The sequence below is a fragment of the Perca flavescens genome, chromosome 16, assembly GCF_004354835.1.
Source record: "Perca flavescens isolate YP-PL-M2 chromosome 16, PFLA_1.0, whole genome shotgun sequence".
NCBI lineage: Eukaryota > Metazoa > Chordata > Actinopteri > Perciformes > Percidae > Perca > Perca flavescens.
In genome coordinates, this window is record NC_041346.1 from 5,558,816 (window position 1) to 5,580,233 (window position 21,418).

The window sequence follows — 21,418 nt, forward strand, 5'->3', positions numbered from 1 at the left end:
GGAGATTGCAGGGTAGCTAAGTGTGAAATTAAGGAAGGTGTGTGTGTACTCAGGCGTTGGACATGTAATAGGGCCATGGCTCACAGGCCCTTCATCGCACACACACCCAGGTATAATGGTACCACTTCTTCTCTCACTCAATACCAGAGCCAATACTTGTCAGCTCTGCCAGCTAATGATGTCTCCCTCTCTTTCTGTAAAGGTAGAGGATTGTCGCAGTCAGAGATGGAGATGACTATATGTGACCTGAATCATATTTAAGAGACAACAGATGACATCTAGACAAGGGGAGTAGGAGATGACGTGAGAGAAGATTGATAGAACTAGAAGGAGAGTGCAGGAGTGTAGAGAGAGAGAGAGAGAGAGAGAGAGAGAGAGAGAGAGAGAGAGAGAGAGAGAGAGAGAGAGAGAGAGAGAGAGAGAGAGAGAGAGAGAGAGAGAGAGAGAGAGAGAGAGAGAGAGAGAGAGAGAGAGAAATGAACAGGCAGAAGGAAGGCTGAGGTAAAAAAAGTATGATTACCCTGGTAAACTACATGGCTAAAAGTATGTAGACACATGCGATAGCTGAATATGGCATTCCAAAAGCATGGGCAATGATCTGCTGCTATAACAGGTTTTTGCTCCCATTCAGCCATGACCGCATTAGTGCGGTCCAACATTGATGTTTAGGCAATAAGGCCTGACTCACAGTCGGTGTTCCAGTTCATCCCAAAAGTGTTGGATTGGGCTGAGGTCAGAGCTCTGTTGCAGACCAGTCAAGTTCTTCTACGCCAAAATATCACTGTAGCATTTAGATTGTCCTTTATTAGAACCAACAAGCCCAGACCAAAAGCACACCAAAGTGTGTGAACATTGGTCCAGTGTGTGATGTGTGTTAAGATGCAATTCCAAATATAATATCTCTATATTGGCAAGATTTAAAAATGGTTCATCCAAGTCTGGTGTAGGTCTGGACAGTAAACCAAATATAATCAATTACCAGCAATATGAAACCCAAGCACCCAGCAGTCCAGTCTTGCAAAATTCCAGGAATATTCAAGGTGAAAAATAAATAAATAATTGATATCTGCTGCAAAGTAACTAACTAATTTAGGCAGAAGGCCTAAAAATAAATAAAAATAGTCTATGACACTTTAAAAGAAGCTCTAGACTATTATAAGATACTCTATGACACTTTGGAGAAGCTCTGGACTATTTGTGAAATACTCTATGACACTCTAAATGAAGCTCTGGACTATTTATGGAATACTCTATGACACTCTAAATGAAGCTCTGGACTATTTATGGAATACTCTATTTTTACGAAGGTTTGCCGAAGAAATAACCTAGCCTTGTAGTGACGATCACATTGTAAAATCACAGTATGCTAAAGTTTCTGTCACTATGGGGAACAAAAACTCCAAGCCTTGTGAAGCGTCTGGGCCCATTGTTGGTACATATTGGTCCTTTCTTTAATTAACCTATTTTATCTGCTTTTATATGTTTAATTGTTTTAACTGCTCTTTATTTGCGTATTTTATCTCTCAGTTCTTTAAATTCTTATACTGCACTGTAAAATTTATTCTTGTCTTTTAAATTGTTTTTAATTGTTTTCTAACTGCTCTTTCAGGTTTTATGTAAAGCATTTTGAATTGCCCTGTTGCTGAAATGTGCTATATAAATAAAGCTGCCTATATATATTATATATGTATATATATATATATATATATATATATATATATACACACACATATATATATACACACACACACACACACACACACACACACACACACACACACACACACACACACACACACACACACACGGCGGGCCACAGCAGCCTCTTATTTCAATACAAACACAGGCTAATCAGAAAGCACTAATGGTCACAACCATGTATAGGATATTCAGAAATATAGAGCGATCAGTGAGCGATTAATTGTGAGTTAACTATGACATTAATGCGATTAAATATTTTAATCGTTTGACAGCACTAATAGATATAGATTACAGAGCAGCTTCTTTCCTGAGGATGTAAACCTTGGCACAACTAATCCTAGTTTTTGTTTAGTTTTACATGCATTTTGTTGTGCAGCCCTGTGTTGTAGAATGACAATAACTAAAATAGATTAATTAAAACCCCTCAATCAAGCTACATCCCACATGGTAACAGCTAGCTAAAAAATAATAGTAGAAGGTATAAACTATTGTACTTTACTTTAGGCTACTATCTTCTGGTTAACTGAAATATCCCTAATCTAGATGAGATATGAAATATCATGCACAAAGTTGACATTAGCCTGCAGGTGGTGCTAGTTAAAAGGTCGGAGAGTGTCTAAAATTGAAAGGGTTTTCCCTCATGGGACCAAGAGTAGCTCAGGAAATAACCATATTAATATGGACAGGAGTTGTTCAGATATCTCCTGACCAAAATGTTGATTCCTTGTCAATAATTGGCCTCAGGTTTGCCTGCATCAGTGGTCTGAGACAGGTTGGTTAACTCGCTTGTGTTTTCAGGAGCTTTGGACCGCTGTGTGATGGGCATAACGGCAGTAGAGATCCTGAATGCCTGTGATGAACTGGCTCCTGCCACTGTGGACGCTCTGACCCACTCAGCTGTGAACCTGAAGCAGGCGATGACTCGCCGCAGCCTGGCAGCACTGAAGAACATGGCACAGCACAAACTGCAGACCCTCGCCACCAACCTGCTGGCTGCAGACAATGCCGACAAGGTACAGACAAACCACGAACCGTCACACTACAGCAGAAGGGAGGCTTTGTTTGGTAAATGACTTCAGCTTTCAGCCATGTGCACTAGTGCTAGGGGATTAGCCAATTAAGTCAACAGAATATTATTTGTTGTCATTTATTAAGCAGAAATACCAAACATTCCCTAGCTTCTCAAAAATAAGAATGCGTTGCTTGTGTGTTTTTTATGATTTTAAATTGAGTTTCTTTGGACAAAACAAGCAATTTGAGGATGTCTTCTTTGCTCCACAAAACTGTGAGGGATGTTTTTCACTATTTCATGACATTTTTTAGACCAAACGAAGAGTCTACAGTCTTGCCATCGGCTCTGTGTTCTTAGATACAGCTAGAGCTTAACACCAAGGCGTCCGGTATACTCGCCGCAGCCGACCTGTCGCGCGCAAATGTGACGTCATGGGAGTGCCGTAACTTTTTATACTCTCATATTTATATGGTCACGAAACGAGTTGCAGTCTTCTCCTGAACAGAGGTGTCGTTAATGAGGAAAGGCTACCCACTTCGCTATTTCTACGGACTAGAAGAAGAAGAAAAAGGTAAACAATGACAGAACTGGCAGCAGCATGGACTTAAATATCAATCATTCATATCAAGCCTTTTATTCACCATAAAAGAACTCCTCTTTACCCAGTAAGTTTACAAAAGAGACTTGCAGTCACTCTGAGAGTCCTGGCATCCGGTTGCCCTCAAACTCGTCCTGTTTCCACTTTGTCGTGCGCTGCTGAAAAAAAATAGAGTGGTGTGCGACCTCTGGTTGCGCAAGTGAGATCTACGTCATTTTGACGTCACATTGGCACGCAACAGGTTGGCTGCGGCGACTGTAAAAAGGCCTTAATCTCACCATGCTGACATCCTGCACAATGATTATGTTGATGTTGAGCTGGTGGCACACCTAACCTGTTCTGTTTAGTTCAAACTAACTCTGGACTCTGTTAGTTTGGGCTGTCAGCTCAACTTGGGATTTGTCTGTGGTGTAAACACAAAGTAGACCAACTGTGTGAAGCACAAACTACTATCAGGGGCCATCCACACGGAGATGCTATTAGGGTTACTAGGTTAAAATATACTGTCTGTTTGTATACCGCGCAAGCTTTATGCGCATGCTCCGCCTCTTCTCCGTTTTTTTTGGTGAATTTCTGTAGCAGAAACAGAGCCTGGAATATGAAGTAGCGTGTTGAGTCATTTACAAATGGATCCATTTGGATGCATATATTCTTGAAACGATGCCAAGGAAGACGGGGGAAAAAAAAGATTGTTTTGGTACGTGTGGACGTGGCCTCAGTGTTTCCCCTAGTTTTAGTTGAGGGTTTCTTTTTGAAATCTACATCACATCAGCATGAGTTGGATCCACCGCACACTTATTTAAAAGGAAAATATGTCACTTTTAAAGCTGGTTCGCCCGTTACTCCCTTTTATTTCCTTACAAACAATGTAACAGTTAAAAGGCTATTTTTTTTTTTAAACGTTTTAAAAGGTCTGGTGCAGTGCTCACTCGACATAAAACACTAGGTTACATAACTTCCAGAAAACTTCACGGAAAACAATGAGGGCAAAAAAGCATCACTGATCTGTTTTAACCAAATGTTCTCTGGTCCAGCTCAGCTAAAAACCCAACAACGCCGAATCTGTCAGCACTTGAGCGTGTCGTTCACTACCGAGCCTGTTTGTAACCAGTAGGCTACCAAGAACGTGTCAACTGATGAGCAGTTTAGATAACACACTCTACTGTCCTGCTGTTACAGACGTGAAGTAACCGCAGACAGTTGCCTCGTTAATGGACTCATGGCAGTGTGTTGCTGCAGAATGAATGTGGTGGAAACATTATGGATATTTGGTGTTATTTTTGGCATTTAAAAAATATTTTGGCTTGTACACTTAAAGGGAAAACACTGACTATTAAATCCACCTGCTGATTGTGAACTGTCAAGAACGTGATCTTAGAGTGGGGTGTATATACACTCACCTAAAGGATTATTAGGAACACCTGTAAGATTTCTCGTTAATGCAGTTATCTAATCAACCAATCACATGGCAGCTGCTTCAATGCTTTTAGGGGTGTGGTCCAGATCTAGACAATCTCCTGAACTCCAAACTTAATGTCAGAATGGGAAAGAAAGGTAATCTAAGCAATTTTGAGCGTGGCATGGTTGTTGGTGCCAGACAGGCTGGTTTGAGTATTTCACAATCTGCTCAGTTACTGGGATTTTCACACACAACCATTTCTAGGGTTTACAAAGAATGGTCTGAAAAACATCCAGTATGCTGCAGTCCTGGGGGGCGAAAATGCCTTGTTGATGCTAGATGTTAGAGGAGAATGGGCCGAGTGATTCAAGCTGATAGAAGATCAACTTTGACTCAAATAACCACTCGTTACAACCGAGGTATGCAGCAAAGCATTTGTGAAGCCACAACACGAACAACCTTGAGGCGGATGGGCTAGACCTGCAGAAGACCCCACCGGGTACCACTCATCTCCTATCTATATGGGCCAACATTTCTAAAGAATGCTTATATATATATATATATATATATATATATATATATATATATATGTGTAAAGTAGACGAGAGCAGGCGACAGCAGCCGGGGGCGGTGACAAAAATCTGCTCTCAAGTCAGACATTTTCTAGCCGTTTCAGCAACCTTCAGCAGGACTAAGCCAAATTGTTGCTGCTGTTGATCTGAAAGATATTAAACATTCTGTTTTTTTCTTCATATTTGCAAAGTTAAATGATTTAGCATTTAAATATCCATTATTATAAGCTTCAGTCTCAATTTAAAAAAGCGATTAATCGCGATTAATTACAGCAAATTGTGCAATTAATTAGTTAATTTTTTTTAATCGATTGACAGCCCTAATATATAAATATATAAATAATCACATGGTAACCATTGTACACAGGTACCTAAGCATATGAGTGTGGGCATGTTCTCTGATACCTTTAAACACAGGTGTGTTTTATATTTTAGCGGTTCCTCATTAAAAAGTGAGTGAAAAGCATTAACAACTACCCTCCCCCCCCCCATAATATTACAGTTCATATAATTATCTTTTTTATCCTGTTTTCTACCAGATTGACATTATTTATGATACCGTAGCAGTCTAAACTATTTCATTTTCATAATCAGTTTTTTCTTGGTGAGCTCAACATGTTTTTAATTTGGTCTGGATCAAATTAACAAAATAACTACAGTACAGTTGTGACCAAAGAAGTTCCCGTCCGGCAGCTCAATGTGGTGATGGGGTCGGTTTGTTCTGACTATTATGATCAAATAATGTAAAACGTAGTCTTATGCAAAACAACATTTTTTTTTTTTAATCCATAACTTTTGTGCCATGTTGAAGTCTAACTTATGACACCTTTTTTCATGAGAACTTGGAGAAAACAAAAACGCACAAAAAATGGCGTAAGCAGTTAATACGAGTACTTTCACGCCTGAGCTGTTTGGTCCATTTTAACTGAACCCTGGAGCGTTTTGTGGGATAGTCCGGTTAGTTTGGGGTGGTGTGAAAGCTTATTTGAACTCTGGTGCTTGTCTGCACAAAACGTTGGTCCACTTGAAAACAGGGTCTCGCTTTGTTTCCAAGTGCATTAGAGTTTGGTTAAATTTAGGTGAGAACACGATCTGACCAAAATACAGGTAGTGAACCAAAAAGCTGTGCATTTACTAGCCTGCAACTTAAATTAATTAATTTAATCTTGCCTGCAATTTTACAGTCTTATATATGATTTAATGGATGATAACTTTCAATTCCATAACTTATTATGATAACCATACATCGCTTTTCATCTGTGTAACAACACACCATCTCTCTCTTTCTCTCACATCAGGGACTCGTTGTCTCGCTGTCTCTCTTTTTCCTCATGTCTTTTCACTTTGTCATTCATCAAAACAGACAATACCTTTAACGCGTACACACACACACACACACACACACACACACACACACACACACACACACACACACACACACACACACACACACACACACACACACACACACACACACACAGTAGCTCAGTCAGATAGCTGGCTAAAGTCACAGACCAATTAAAACTTCTGTTGACGAACCAAAGGTCAACTCTCCAGCCTGTGCGTTTGTGTGAGTGAGACACCAATGTAGTCTCTCAGGGAAGGATGTACTATCTTAAATGTACTCTATATTCAGAACAGCAGCAAACCAATATTTTTTATTTAAATATACGGTGGAGTAATGGGGGTCCTGAGCAGAGGTCGCGTTATCCGAATATTTTTCGTCATTGACCAAATCTTTTTAACAATGATGGAGAATCTGAAAGTCGTCTGACATTTTGACGGATTAGAACACTAAGGGCTATCTACCATAACTGAAAGTGTCTGCTCCGTACAGCAGCAGCAGAGTCGCAAGAGTCAGGAGAGTTTCCCGAAGATGATGATGGCAGGGGATTTGGTGTCAAAGCAAAAAGTATGAGGGCCTTTTTTGCCAATATTTTGGATTTATTCATAATACTGTATCTGAAGTCTCTTTTATATAGGCCTTAGTGGTCCCCTAATACTGTATCTGAAGTCTCTTTTATATAGGCCTTATGGGTCCCATAATACTGTATCTGAAGTCTCTTTTATATAGGCCTTAGTAGTCCCCTAATACTGTAGCTGAAGTCTCTTTTTATATAGGCCTTAGTGGTCCCCTAATACTGTATCTGAAGTCTCTTTTATATAGACCTTAGTGGTCCCCTAATACTGTATCTGAAGTCTCTTTCCCGGAATTCAGCCTTGATGCAGAATTACAGCCACTAGAGCCAGTCCCACAATAAGCTTTACTTAGGATGTGCCATTTCTGTGTCTGTAGCTTTAAATGCTATTGAGGAGGAGAGAGGGGGGGCAAGGTGGTGGGGGTGTGGCCTTGACCAACTGCCATGCTTCGCTTGTTTTCAAGCCATGATGTCTCTCTCTTTCTCATGGGCGGGTTAAATTCTCTGGGCGGGCAAAGAAAGGGGCGGTAACCTTCCTACTTATGACGTTAATTTTTCTAAGTTCATAAATTCGGAATCAAAAATAACGTAAAAAAATTCAGATGCAAAATACAATGTTTCAACTAATATATTTTCAACAGGCCAAATTCAGCTGCAAATTGTAATGTTTAAAGTTCAGTGTTAACATCCGGGAACCCAAAGAAAAGCAATTGATTCTAGAATCTAGATCAGGAGTAGCTGCAGCCAACAACTGGAAACCTTTTACAATTTACGTCTGCTATTTCACCACTAAATTCACTTCTGAGACTTTATGTGTCAACTGGGTGTAGGTCTCCCTTTAACATAGCCTATGTGTAAATAATAAATAATGGCATAAGTTATTTAGACTCAAGGGGAGACACCAAAGCTTATAATTTTTATTCATTGGCTTAAAACAGGGACAATGATAATAAACCATATACAGTGTTTGCCACAGATTAGAAAGCAATTTGTGGCACCCTGTATCAGACTGGGTGGGTCGGGACTCCAATATTAACAGAGGTGTGTGTGTGTGTGTGTGTGTGTGTGTGTGTGTGTGTGTGTGTGTGTGTGTGTGTGTGTGTGTGTGTGTGTGTGTGTGTGTGTGTGTGTGTGTGTGTGTGTGTGTGTGTGTGTGTGTGTGTGTGTGTGTGTGTGTGTGTGTGTGTGTGTGTGTGACGCATAAGCAACAGAGAAGAGCAGGGAAAGGAAATGCAGCTGAACGAATACGCTGCGTGTTTTAAATAGCGTTGATTTTATGGCGCACCACCACAAAAAAAGTGTGGGAAACACTGATATAATTCAGCTAGGAGGAGAACTTGACTTCCATCCTCTTAAAATGATCTGTTTTGCAATGACCATACCTAGGGCTTGTTGTAAAGCGGAGGGAAGAGCCAGAGTCCTTGGAGCATCCCGGTATCACCAACAGACAGCGAGGAGCCCGTTGTCTGTTATATACAACACTGTACAAATGAAAAATATCAACCCACAACCTAGTGAGCTTAGAGCAGGACCAGAAAAGATGCCAGAGAGTTCCGTTAGCTGACTAACATTTATCACAGGTGGCTGAAACAGATGGGAAGATTCTATATTTAGTTAGTCTTGCTAAAAAGTGCAAATAGTTCAAATAAATTCAATCAATGAATTTAAACTGAATAAGCTGAAGTCTAGCATTAATAGAGCATACCTTTATCCTGTTCAGCCCTTTCTCCCACAGCTCTTAAGAGATTACCTTACCTCTTTGATGTGGAGAGAGGAGGTTGTCATAAAAAAGAGGTTAACAAACCGAGAGATCATAAGTTTTTGAGGTGGGAGGTTGGGTCGTAATTTCATAGAAGACGTGTTGTACTGGAATTGTATTAAGGCGAGGGAAAAATTGCTTTACAAAATTCCCAATTTGCAAATAAAAAAATGAACTGAAAGAAAGATTGAACTTCGCCTGAAGCAAAAGAAGCAAAATGGTTATCAATGTAGAGATCCTTGATAGTTGATAAACCTTTATCTGACAAGTGCTTAAAAACAGCATCCATGAGCCGTGGCTTAAAACAGGGGTTCTGACATATAGTATGACGGACCTGGGAGACTCTGGACATCCTTAAGTTGCGCAAAACAAACTTGATTGTATTATTAGGTTTGGAAAATGAAATGGCCGTCAAGAAGGCATCAGTAATTGATACGTTACCAGGTTCAATATCGGGCCACCTAGTGCCGAGCCTACATGCCCAGATGAAGGCTGTGATAATGGAGTCTAACAACTTAAAAAAAAGTATTAAAAATTAGGGAGCACTACTATTTTAATAATGTTAACAAGGCCAATTAACGAAAGGGGAAGAAGTTTCCATCCATGCAAATAATTAAGTTTAAAAATAAGTTTTGGATTTCTGGAGATTAATCCCCAAATAAGAAAAAAAAAAAAAAAAATAAATTGTTTCGAAAACTAGAATTGAGGCATAAAAACAGATTTCCCCCAATTTATGGTGAATCCAGAGAGTCACCCAAAGCCATCTATCAGATTAAGAAGGGGTGTAAGGGATGTCCTAGCGTTTTGAAAGAGTCAAAAATCACATCATCCGCTTACAGCCTTATGGTACAGTCGGATGTGCCACATCTTATACTAGAGATTTGGGGGCTGGCTCTGATGGCTATGGCCAGCAGCTCAAGAGCTAGCGCAAAAAGCATTGACAAGAGGCAGCAGCCTTGCCTGGTGCCGCGATGGAACGGGAGGACCTTTCATGATCCATTAGAACAGAAGATTGGGGACCACCATAAAGCATTTTTAATATAGTCATAATGTTCAACCCAAAACCAAATTTCTCGAGAGCAGCAAACCTGTATCTCCCTTCCAGCTGATCAAAAGCCTGCTGGGCATCTAATGAGATACCCCCAAGTGCCAATGTGTTTATTTTGCCGGTTAGTCGGACTTTCACAATAATGTTTTGCTTGGAGTTGAGCAGACTTAAGGAATGATAGGATGCCACATTTGTTTCATCTCTGTCCTTTTTCACGAGGACACAAATATGGGCAAAGTACCTTTTTTCTCTGAGCAATTAATCATCTGGAACAAGAGAGGGGCGATAACATCACTATGCATCTTATAAAATTCTATCTCAAAACCATCTCGGCCTCAAGCTTTGTCGTTGGGCAAAGAACGGATGGCATTTTTGATCTCCTCCATAGTAAATTGAGAGTCCAGTTCCCCTCTCGAAGGCTCTGAAAGGACTGGAATATTTAATATATGTAGAAAAGTAGCAGTGGCAGTGGATCTAGAGGTGTATCATCACTATAACATTTATAAAAATCTGTCGTTAATCTGTTGTGATCAGTTAATAGTGGTCCAGTGACTGAAGAAATTTTATGTATTTCCCATCAGCTTGGACGTCCTTTAGCTGCCTGGCAAGCAATTTAACAGCCTTCTCACCTAACTTGAAATGCTTCTGGTTTAATTTGCGAATATAGTTCCCAACCTGCTCACCAAGAATATGGTTGTATTCATATTTTACTTTTAAAATAGAACTAAGGGTGTCTTCAGAACCTGTGTCTCGGTAAGAGTCCTTCAATATGCTAGTTCGGCCTCAGTGTCCATTAAACGCCTAAGCGTGGCCCTTTTACGAGACGATTGATACAATATGATATGACCTCTTCTAAAGACTTTTAAGGGTTCTCACAAAGTAAAGTCTGAGACTGCGCCATTGTCATTCATGAGCAGAAAGTCCGCAATCTTGGCTGAAATTTAGCCACTAAAGGAATCCTCTAAATATAGAGAAGGGTTCAATTTCCAATTATTTTGAGGGGCATATATTAAGTCATTTGTCATTGAGAGAGGTCCATTGTCAGAAATTAAAATACTGTGGTACGTTGAGCTTATTACATTGGAAATTAGTCTAGAGACAACCAGCATATAGTCAATTCTAGTAAAGCTACCGTGCACAGGGGAGAAAAAAGAATATTGCCTCTCTAAGGGGTGCTGATGCCTCCCAGATGTCAACCAGTCAGGAGATTTGGCAAGATTAAGAACAGGGATTTCAATGATGGGGCCACTTTCGAGTAGGATCTATCAAACAGTGGTTAAAAGTAACCATTAAAATCCCCATTGACTATTATATTATGATTGTTATATTCAGGACCAAGGTTAAATACCTTACTGAAGAATTCGGGACTATTACAATTAGGAGCATACATATTTAAGAGAGCTAACGGAACTGAATTGGTTGGATATGGGTCTCCTGTCCCCATACCCCTACAATTCCAAGAAGTAAAAGTGATGTGGCTCATTCCTTACCTAATTGAGTAATTGACATGGATCTAAATAGAGGGACAAAAAGTAAATATTGTCATATGACACATAGAGAGCTGGCAGTATGTTGAGTAACAGCAATCACAAAAGAGAACAAGAAAAAGAAAAAAAACAGACCCGCTGAAAAACCTAAGCAGTGCATCCCACTGGTTGGCAAGGAGGCAGCTGGGTAACAGAGCCAGCCAAACGGCACACAAAAAAACCCACTTACACCAGAGCACCGTACGCATCTTTAGGATATTAACTAACCTTAAACGTGCACACTCAGGAATATACTTAATGTAAGAAATATTCAGATCATACATTTAGTAGGATATGTGGGAAGATTGTACAACCGGTGCAGCATATAAAACATAAAAAAAGACCACAAGAAAAAGTGACCACTGGGTTTGCCAGCCAGTTTTGATAATACCTGAGGATAATAAATTAGGGTGTGGCAGGGCTTATTATATTATATATTCACCAAAGTAAATGCAGCATGTTACGGTATACACTCCTCAAACACAAACATTGTGCTGCTTAATATTCAATTAAAATATATATATTTTTTTTAAACAAGGAAATATAACCGCCCTGTTTAACATGAGTCCTGTCAACCTGAAGTAATAGGAGGCCACAAATATGGCATTTAACGGCATGCATAAATTGTTTGTACATGAGGCATACTGTAGCAAAAGTCCCGGAGGATACAAAGTGCGACAAAATTAAAACAAAAGGAGCAATTCCCATTTCCCAATGCAAATACCTTTTACAATCTTAACATTCAACCACTGTAAAGTTACTTTTGAATGGAAAAGTGCTAGATCTGCACATCAATCATGTGGTTGCTTAGGTAAAGACAGGGCTGGCGATTGCTATAGGCGACCTAGGCGATTGCCTAGGGCGTCAAAAGTGTTGGGGGCGCCGTGTCGCCCTTAGGTCTACTTCCCATTTAATAATAGAATTAGAATGACAAGCGAAATAAAACTTGTTTATTAAACATGATCATCCTAGGGCGCCCCCTCAGCCACAGCTACGTTTACTTGTCAACCTTTCATTACGCTTTTCCAGTCTACGGGTCAAACTCAAACACACGGAGCTCTGAAGCAGACCTGACCTCTGAAGCGTCGCTTAGTGTCCCTCTCTCGCTGTAAAAATAGAGACGAGCAGCGGCACAGACACGGAGCTGCTGCAAGCGCACCTTCCGTGGTCTGTGCAGCTTCAGGTTTATAATGGACGCGCTCTGCTGTGGGCATGCTGCGGCAAATGTGTCCCTATTTCTGTGTAGTATTGTGTTTCCACCTCCGATGTAGAGCAGTGTGCAGCCACTTCCCTAAACTGTCTCATTCAGAGACCAGCGTCTCAAATGGGGCTCTGTGTCTGTCAGGAGGTCTGACATCTACCGTATCAGCAGAGCAATCACGTAATGCACAGCAGACTATGGTGCAGGTGGATTATTGGGGGGGGGCACAAAACTCAATCTCTTCTAGGGCAACCAAAGGGCTATAACCGGCCCTGGGTAAAGCGAAGTCCTAAAGATAATATGTAATGTTACCAATAGTTAGGATTTGTCTACTGGGTCTAAAGAGTTGGCAAACCGTTCGCCTTCAGCTGATAAATCAAATGTCTTTGTTGACATGGAGCTTGGCTGGGAAACGCAAAGAACACTTAGCACCAGATTCCCCCAAGAAAGTATTGATTTTTATGCCGCGAGTATCAATACATAAGTCCCATTCAAATCCCCCGTGTTTACCCCCGTTCACGTTGCAGGAAGAGCGATTTGGTCAGCCAGCCACTAGTGTCGCTGTAGAGCAGCCAACGTCAACTGGCGGCCCGCCACCAAAGCTTTTAGTCTGGCCCCCAGAGTAATCAGGAATTCACAAAATGTAAAGAGGAAAAAATGCGTTCTGTTATTTATCATTTCAAGCATTTAGAGCAAAAACCCAGCCCCCTGTATGTACATCTCTATTCACATGCCGGGATTCTGTAGCCTACAGCGATGCCAGAGCTCCACACACACGGCTGAGCCGAGATGTGTGTGTGTGTGTTTTAACGCACACATAGCTGAGCTGAGATGTGTGTGTGTTAAAGGTTAAAACACGCAGCACCTGACTGGGAACGATACAGAGTTACCAACGGCCGCTGGGGCAGATGAACTCACGCTGGTCTCTTTTCTGTAAATAGGCTCCAATTAAACCTTCGTGAGTAGAAAGTCAATACTTATCAATGCACTCACCTGTGTAGACCAGCATAAACATGTAGAAAGCGATATTTCAATCTGCTCAGTCCACCGCGCTGTTTTACGCAAACACAGCTCTACTCTGCAAATAGTGAATTTTTACAAACAAGCTAAAACAAAAGCTGTCGGTTTGTAGTCTAACTGTTTATCTTAGGTTGCCGGGAATCTGGACATTTTGACAAATTCTTGTAAACCTCACTGCTGGCTGAACAAACCAAACTCTCCGCTAGAGCGGACAATCTGGAGCTACTTAATATGCACGTGAATGACGCGATCGTTATGTTCGTTTCATTGCAAAATGAGGCATACATGACGAGTGCATAGCTTGCTTATCAGTCCATTCATCATTAAAGCTGGGCTTTTGGCTTTTCCACGTCAACTTTTCCCTTCAGCGTCTTTGACAGTGACATGTTTACCTGACAACAGCCTTTCTTTCTGCAAGCATTTTCCACCAATCAGGATGCTGCATACTACAATAATGTTTCCATAATCACAGACTTTAACCATCACTCCTCAGTGAACTGCCTCCTAGTCTGAGAAAAATGTAGTTGATGATCCCTGCTGTAGACTCTCTGTCCAGTCAGAGACATATATTGTGTAATTGATGTTTTCAGTTCAATTAATTAAATCCAAGTAAATGGAACACTCACAAGATGTCACCAAAATCACAAGATGTCCCCTTTAAATCTTTCAGAAAATGATGTAAGTGTATCGAAATATATCGAATCGTATCGTTGGCTGAATATCGTGATATATATCGTATCGTGAGCTGAATATTGTTTATCGTATCGTATCGTGAGATTAGTGTATCGCTACAGACCTATTGTCTGTGTGCCCTCAGAGGATCAGAGGTTCACTTGTCAGACTCGGATGATCTGATCTGCCCTGACGGAGTAAACCCCGCCCACCTGGGGCTCCCAGCACAGAAAACAAACGCTATGAATTATTTAGTATCTGAACAGCGCTTAGTTCAGCTGGTACAGCTTGACTTTTATAGTTTGACTTGGAATCCATTTAGCTCAGCATTCCGTCTCCTCCTCTGTTGGGTGCGTCCTTTTTCTCCTCTTCTCTTCCACCAGATAACCTTTGTGTTGTTTCTTTTTCCCCTCTTGTGTGTTTTTCCTGCCATGACTGCTCATAATCACAGCTCCTTTCTGAAAAGGCCAACACACAACAGCTGCAATCTTTCCTCCCTGTTCTATCCTAAATACATCACTCAGCCTCCCACCTCTGTGTCATTTCTCTCTCATATCTACTCAAATTACGGATCAAAACCACCCACTATCCCGTGTGTGTGTGTGTGTGTGTGTGTGTGTGTGTGTGTGTGTGTGTGTGTGTGTGTGTGTGTGTGTGTGTGTGTGTGTGTGTGTGTGTGTGTGTGTGTGTGTGTGTGTGTGTGTGTGTGTGTGTGTGTGTGTGTGTGTGTGTGTGTGTGTGTGTGTGTGAACCCAGTGTTGTGTGTATCACGACAGTGGATTACTTGTTACCGTGGTTGAATTGCTGTGGTAACTGCTGAACACCTACTGTCCAGTCAATGAGAGCGAGAGAGTCAATGAGAGCGAGAGAGACTCATAAAAGCTTATCTGTGAGTTTGTCACATGAAGGAAAAAATAAAACTAGAGCTGAAATAATTTGTTGATCAACCGAAAATGAATTGGCCACAATTTGCTTAACTGAAATTGTCAAACATTGTCCGTTTACACTATCTCAAATTTAAGGATTTGCTAGTTTTCTGTGTGTGTATATATATATATATACACATTAAATATCTTTGGGTTTTTGACTGTGTCTCAGACAAAACAAGACAGACATAATACACTTTTATACGTTTCCTACACAAAATGCAACTTAATTGGCTCTAGAGTAATGACTGAATAGAAACAGTTATAACATGGGGGGAGATACAAACACAACAAAGAAAATAATGTAAAAATCTTTTAAAGTTTTTGCAGAAGTTTAGATAAAGAATAGCAAATGGTAAAAGTAAGTAAAACCAGTGCTTTATATTGGCATCATTATTTCATGACACATTAACGTAAATACCCCTCCAACCTCAGGACTCAGCTCCTTGGGCTGGGTATCCATGGTAATACTATACGGAGTTTCAGTGCTGATATCAAAATTATATTTTGTTACTATTGGCTGGATTGTTGTGAAATTTGCAGTAGCACGCTACTGCATTTCAAGTGACGTAAACAGCATATTCCGTTTGGATAGTCTGAATAAGGCCTTTTCCCGAATTTAGCTTTTTATGATTACGACATGGGATATGATGGTATTATTCAGGCTTTCATGGATATATTTGGATATTAATGGAATATCCACTTTCATTAGCTACATAAACAGCTTAGTTGGAATATCGTCTATATTGGAATAAGGGCAAAAAGCGGAATATTATTGGGCATGTAAATGTAGTCACTGTTTCATAGTGTGTGTGTGTGTGTGTGTGTGTGTGTGTGTGTGTGTGTGTGTGTGTGTGTGTGTGTGTGTGTGTGTGTGTGTGTGTGTGTGTGTGTGTGTGTGTGTGTGTGTGTGTGTGTGTGTGTGTGTGTGTGTGTGTGTGTGTGTGTGTGTGTGTGTGTGTGTGTGTGTGTGTGTGTGTGTGTGTCACTGGGATCTGTGGATGTGTGTGTGACTGTTCGTTGGACTCCAGTGGTGTTTGCCAGAAGGGCCCTGCAGGACAATGACCTTTAGACCTACTGCCCAGGAGGTGTGTGTGTGTGTGTGTGTGTGTGTGTGTGCAAGCAAGCTTAGATAAGACATTTCTTTGAAAAAACAGACTTTATGTGTTTGTGTCTCTCTTTTTGCTATATACTCTACTGCACTAAGGAGATATAGAGAATTTGGTAAGACAGAATATTCTGATTCATTAACACCAAACATGGTCAGTTGTAGCTTCTCTGTCTGCATGGGTTCACAGCCTCAGAAATAATATCAGGTCAATCACAAATCCGTCCGCATGTATGTGTTTAGGCTAACTGCCTTTAGATGGCAGTGTTCATCCACTGAAAACACACACACACACACACACACACACACACACACACACACACACACACACACACACACACACACACAGACAGTGCAAACACACACGGACTGAAAAATAGGAATGAGGCACAAATGTCTTACCTTTTCCCAGGAAAAAATCCAAGACCTAACAAAACAAACTGTTCACTGAGGCTAGTTCAAAGTGTTCCTAGGTAAAATGTCAGCAAGCTTTCACTATCTATATTTACCATAGTGCAGACACAGTGTTCTATTGGCAGTCTTTGTGGAAAAGATATGAACTAGTATCAAAACACACACACACACACACACACACACACACACACACACACACACACACACACACACACACACACACACACACACACAGTCCCAGCTGCAGGTGTATTGTGTCTGTCGGTCAGTCAGGGGTCTCCACAGCTAATTATTGTTCCCTCTCTGTCTCTCACACAGTCCCATTCAGTTCTATTCAATGATCGTTAATGGCATGAAAGGTTAAAAACCGTGTTTCCTAAACCAGAAAGTGCAACACGGTCAAATACTAATTAGTTAAATTAAATTAAAGTAACAATATGGTGAAAACACCTAAATCTGAAGTATAGTCAGACATACTTTTTACAAATTCTAATGTTCTTTATTGCTAACCACGGCTTTAGCATTACAATACCTGACTACAGTCAAATTGTAATCGGGTACAGTATTGCTAAAGCAGCAGGTCTACAATGTTAACATAACTAGTGCTAAAACAATTAGTCAATTGATTGATTGACCTATCGAGCAAAGTTATTTATGGATCCAGCTTCTCCAGTGTGAGTATTTTCAGTTTTTTCTGTTTTGTGTCATCAGAAACGGATTATCTTTTGGATTGTTGGCTGGACAACACATTCATCGAATGTCAACCAGCAAAGCTACCCTCACTTTTTTTGTTACAATTTAAATGCAACTAAAACTGGAAAAATACTGTTTTTATTGATCTTGTATGTTGTGTCAACTCGCACTACACAATTTAATCTGCAGTGTATTCAAAAAGAAAAATATGGTGCCGCAGATGGCTAAAACATATAGTGTTTAATGCAGTGTAGTTCAGTTTCATATCACAGCAGTCTCAAGACCGATCCGTGGCTAAAATTAGGACGTATGGTGTCTGTCCAGCTTAAGACTACCTAGACACATAATTCCTCTTGCAGAAGGAAACCGTTGCAAGAGTTTAGAATAGCAAATACAAAACCCTTCATGAAACAAATCTAGTTTTGCCCATTTTTCCCTCTTTATTTCCTCACTTGTTCTTTTCTTAATCATCCCCTCTCATTTTCCTTCCTCTGACTCTTAACAGGATCACAGTTGTCTGATTGCAGTCATCAGGTCATTAACATGTAAACAAACAATACTGTTCTACATAAAACTCTGCGCAGGTGTCTCTGCTAATATAATTAAATCGAGCGGTGTGGAAGTATCAGTGGCAATTACAGCTAATTGTGTGTGTGTGTGTGTGTGTGTGTGTGTGTGTGTGTGTGTGTGTGTGTGTGTGTGTGTGTGTGTGTGTGTGTGTGTGTGTGTGTGTGTGTGTGTGTGTGTGTGTGTGTGTGTGTGTGTGTGTGTGTGTGTGTGTGTGTGTGTGTGTGTGTGTGTGTGTGTGTGTGTGTGTGTGTGTGTGTGAATGATAGGATGTGTTTAAACGGGGGACTGACCAAACCAGAGCTAAAATTAAAGTGAGTGTTGGACTTATATTTATCTGTCTGCTGGATGTGGTAGGCAGGTTAGTAAGCAACTGTTTGCCAACATCTTAGATTTTTTCAGCATGCGTTACTGCCCATCTGGTCACAAAATCAAATAATGCAATTAATGCTTTAAGGAATTTTAACCAACCTGTGTACTGACTAAGTGGGACATTTTACAGTTAAAAAAATAATCTTGTCAGTGCTCAAGTCTAATGGAGACCACCTCAAATGTACTGTTTACTTTGGTTTTTCTGGACTGACGGTTCTTGTTACTTATTGGCTGATTTATATACACAGATACTGATCTATCTGTGATGAGATACATTTTATATTAATATATAACAAGCTGATTTCAGAGAAGCCGCTGCAGAGCTAACTACAATGTTGGCTAAAAACAACCGGCCTCTACAGCAAAAAGGTATGTGTGGAAGGTGAAACTGTCCTGAGCAGCCTCGATCCCAAAAATCGGAATATACTGAGGGCGTACAGAAGGAAACAGTTGTACACAAACTGTGTAATGGTAAATGTTTTCCTGAAAAAATGAAAATAGCCAAAGTGATTTCTCTTTAAAAATCCTGAGACAGACATGTTTTCTCCAACTACAGACCAGTATCTCTGCTTCCACAATTCTCCAAAATATTAGAGAAATTATTTGTAGCCAGGTTAGAGAAATTTACTGACAAGTAAAATATTTTAAGCAGCAATCAATATGGTTTTAGATCCAAGCAATACACAGCAATGGCACTTATGTAATTGCACTGCAAAACAGTATTTAGTAAGCATCTTTGTTGACCTCAAAAAAGCATTCAACACCATAGACCATACCATACTCCTTAACAAACTTAGCAAATATGGAATCCGAGGGGAGGCACATCAATGTGTAGCAAGTTACTTAGAAACTAGAAACAGTATGTTCAGATAAATAACATAAAATCAGAATCCTGTAATAATACGCAGGGGTCCATTCTTGGACCAAAACTGTTTAATTTGCATATTAATGATCTTGTAGTATCCAAACTGCTTAAGTGTATTTGGTTTGCTGATGATACCACTTTATTTTATCCTGGGACAACCATAACACAGGTTTTGGGCGTGGTTGAAAAATAAATAGAAAAGCTGAAAAACAAAAGGGTTTGATATAGATAAATTATCACTGAATCTTGAAAAAAAAAAACTTTATGATATATAGCAAACAAGGCAATTATTTTCGATAAGTCGATACAGAGATTTGTCAAATCCATTGATTGTTCAGTTAAAGTTGTTTCTGGATCTAGTAGATGACCGTATTCTTCAAATTATGTATGAAGCGCACAAAATAATTTTGCCTGCCAACATCCAGAGAAGGTTTGAAAAAAGAGAAAGTCATTACATTTTCAAAGGAACTGAGATATCAAAAAAAAAAAAAAGAGATACAGAACCAATTGGCGGGAACGTTGCATCACAGTAAAAGGTTCAGTTTATGGAACAATTTCAACAGTGAAACCAAAGAATCTAAGACAAAGCAAATGTGTTAATTCAGTTTTTGTTCTGTTCTTTTGTGTCTGGTAAGAGTTTTATTATTTATTTGTTTTGTTAATGTACAGTATGTTTTGTAAAAGAGGGGCAGATTATATAAAATTTATCTTTCTGCTCCTTTTCATTCAGGACTTTACATTTTGTGTTTGCATTAAGTTGTTTGTTTAATAAATGAAATAAACCATACATCCATCCATGAATTAAATAAACATATATAATAAATAAATATAGTGGTTGGCTCTGGCCAGGAGAAAAATAAACATATATAATAAATAAATATAGTGGTTGGCTCTGGCCTGGAGAGACATGTTGGAGTTTGTGGCTGTGTGCTGTGTGAATTTTAAAGGGGCACTTTACCAATTTTACTCATCAAGATCAGTTTACTCTTCATGGTTAGTCCTACTTAACCTGTGAATAGCTGTATTATGTCTTCTGTGGCACTGGAGGAGTTTTGTCAAGTCTGAGAAAGTAACCCTAATGATGTAATTGTGATGTCATCAGTTATTGCTATCTCCGTTTGGGATTGGATCATGGAGTTTGAAAGATGTGGGCGTTAACCATGCAAGGAAAGAGTAACAAAAACACTATCCAGTTGCATTATGGGAAATGTTAGAGCTTGGCCTGTTCTGGGAACTAATAGTCAGAATAATAGCTGCTTTCATTTTGACCATTATTTTTTTTTTTTTTTAAATCTGTCTCTCTTCCAGGGCAACCTGCCGAAATACTCCCATAATGCCCTTGTGGTCCAGGCGATGAAGACGAACCTGACAGACCCTGACATGCACGTGCTGTTCTTCGACGTGGAGGCGGTGATCATTCAGCTGCTGACGGAGGAAGCCCAGAGACCGAGCCCCACGCTGGTGTCTCCAGAGACGCTGCAGAAGAGCCAGGCTGGGGCTGATAAGGGGGGGTCCTTCCTGGCCAACAAGATCTTCAAACAGGTCAGTAAACCCAAAGGAAAAGAAGGGAAAATTCATCGGTCCTAAACAATCAAAATCAGCATGTAAATTGGCTAATAAAGGTTATAACGCTAGGACGTGTTGTCTGAATATTTTTTTTTATTTTATTTTAACTTTTATGCTTTTCTTTTACCATTTTCTTTTTTTACTCTTTTAAATAAAATTGTCCCCTGTCTAAACCAGGTGAAGGAAACGATGAAGGAGACCATCAAGGAGCACCTGTTAGATGAAGACGAGGAGGAGGAGGAGGAGATGAGGAGGCGGGAGGAGAAGTCCAAGTCTCTAAGTCTGCTGGAGTACAACCTAACGATGGACACGGCCAAACTCTTCATGTCCTGCCTGCACGCCTGGGGTCTCAACGAACAGCTTGACGGCATCTGTCTGGAGCGACTGGGCATGCTCAGACCGCACTGCCCCATCTCCTTTGGCCTGATTTCCAGAGGAGGTCACATGTCCCTTATGCTGCCTACCTTCAAGGTACTTTGA

At 40.2% G+C, this 21,418-nt stretch overlaps 1 protein-coding gene across 4 annotated transcripts in view; it reads left to right on the top strand.

Moving 5' to 3' along the window:
* The window catches only part of wdr7 (WD repeat domain 7), a 163,261-nt gene that overhangs the window by 33,463 nt on the left and 108,380 nt on the right, over positions 1-21,418 (top strand). For all 4 annotated transcript variants that reach the window (XM_028601996.1, XM_028601997.1, XM_028601998.1 and 1 more), the window contains 3 exons: positions 2,500-2,714; positions 20,681-20,914; positions 21,116-21,409. In XM_028601996.1, the coding sequence (XP_028457797.1) occupies positions 2,500-2,714; positions 20,681-20,914; positions 21,116-21,409 (743 nt within the window). The remainder of the gene's footprint in view (positions 1-2,499; positions 2,715-20,680; positions 20,915-21,115; positions 21,410-21,418) is intronic.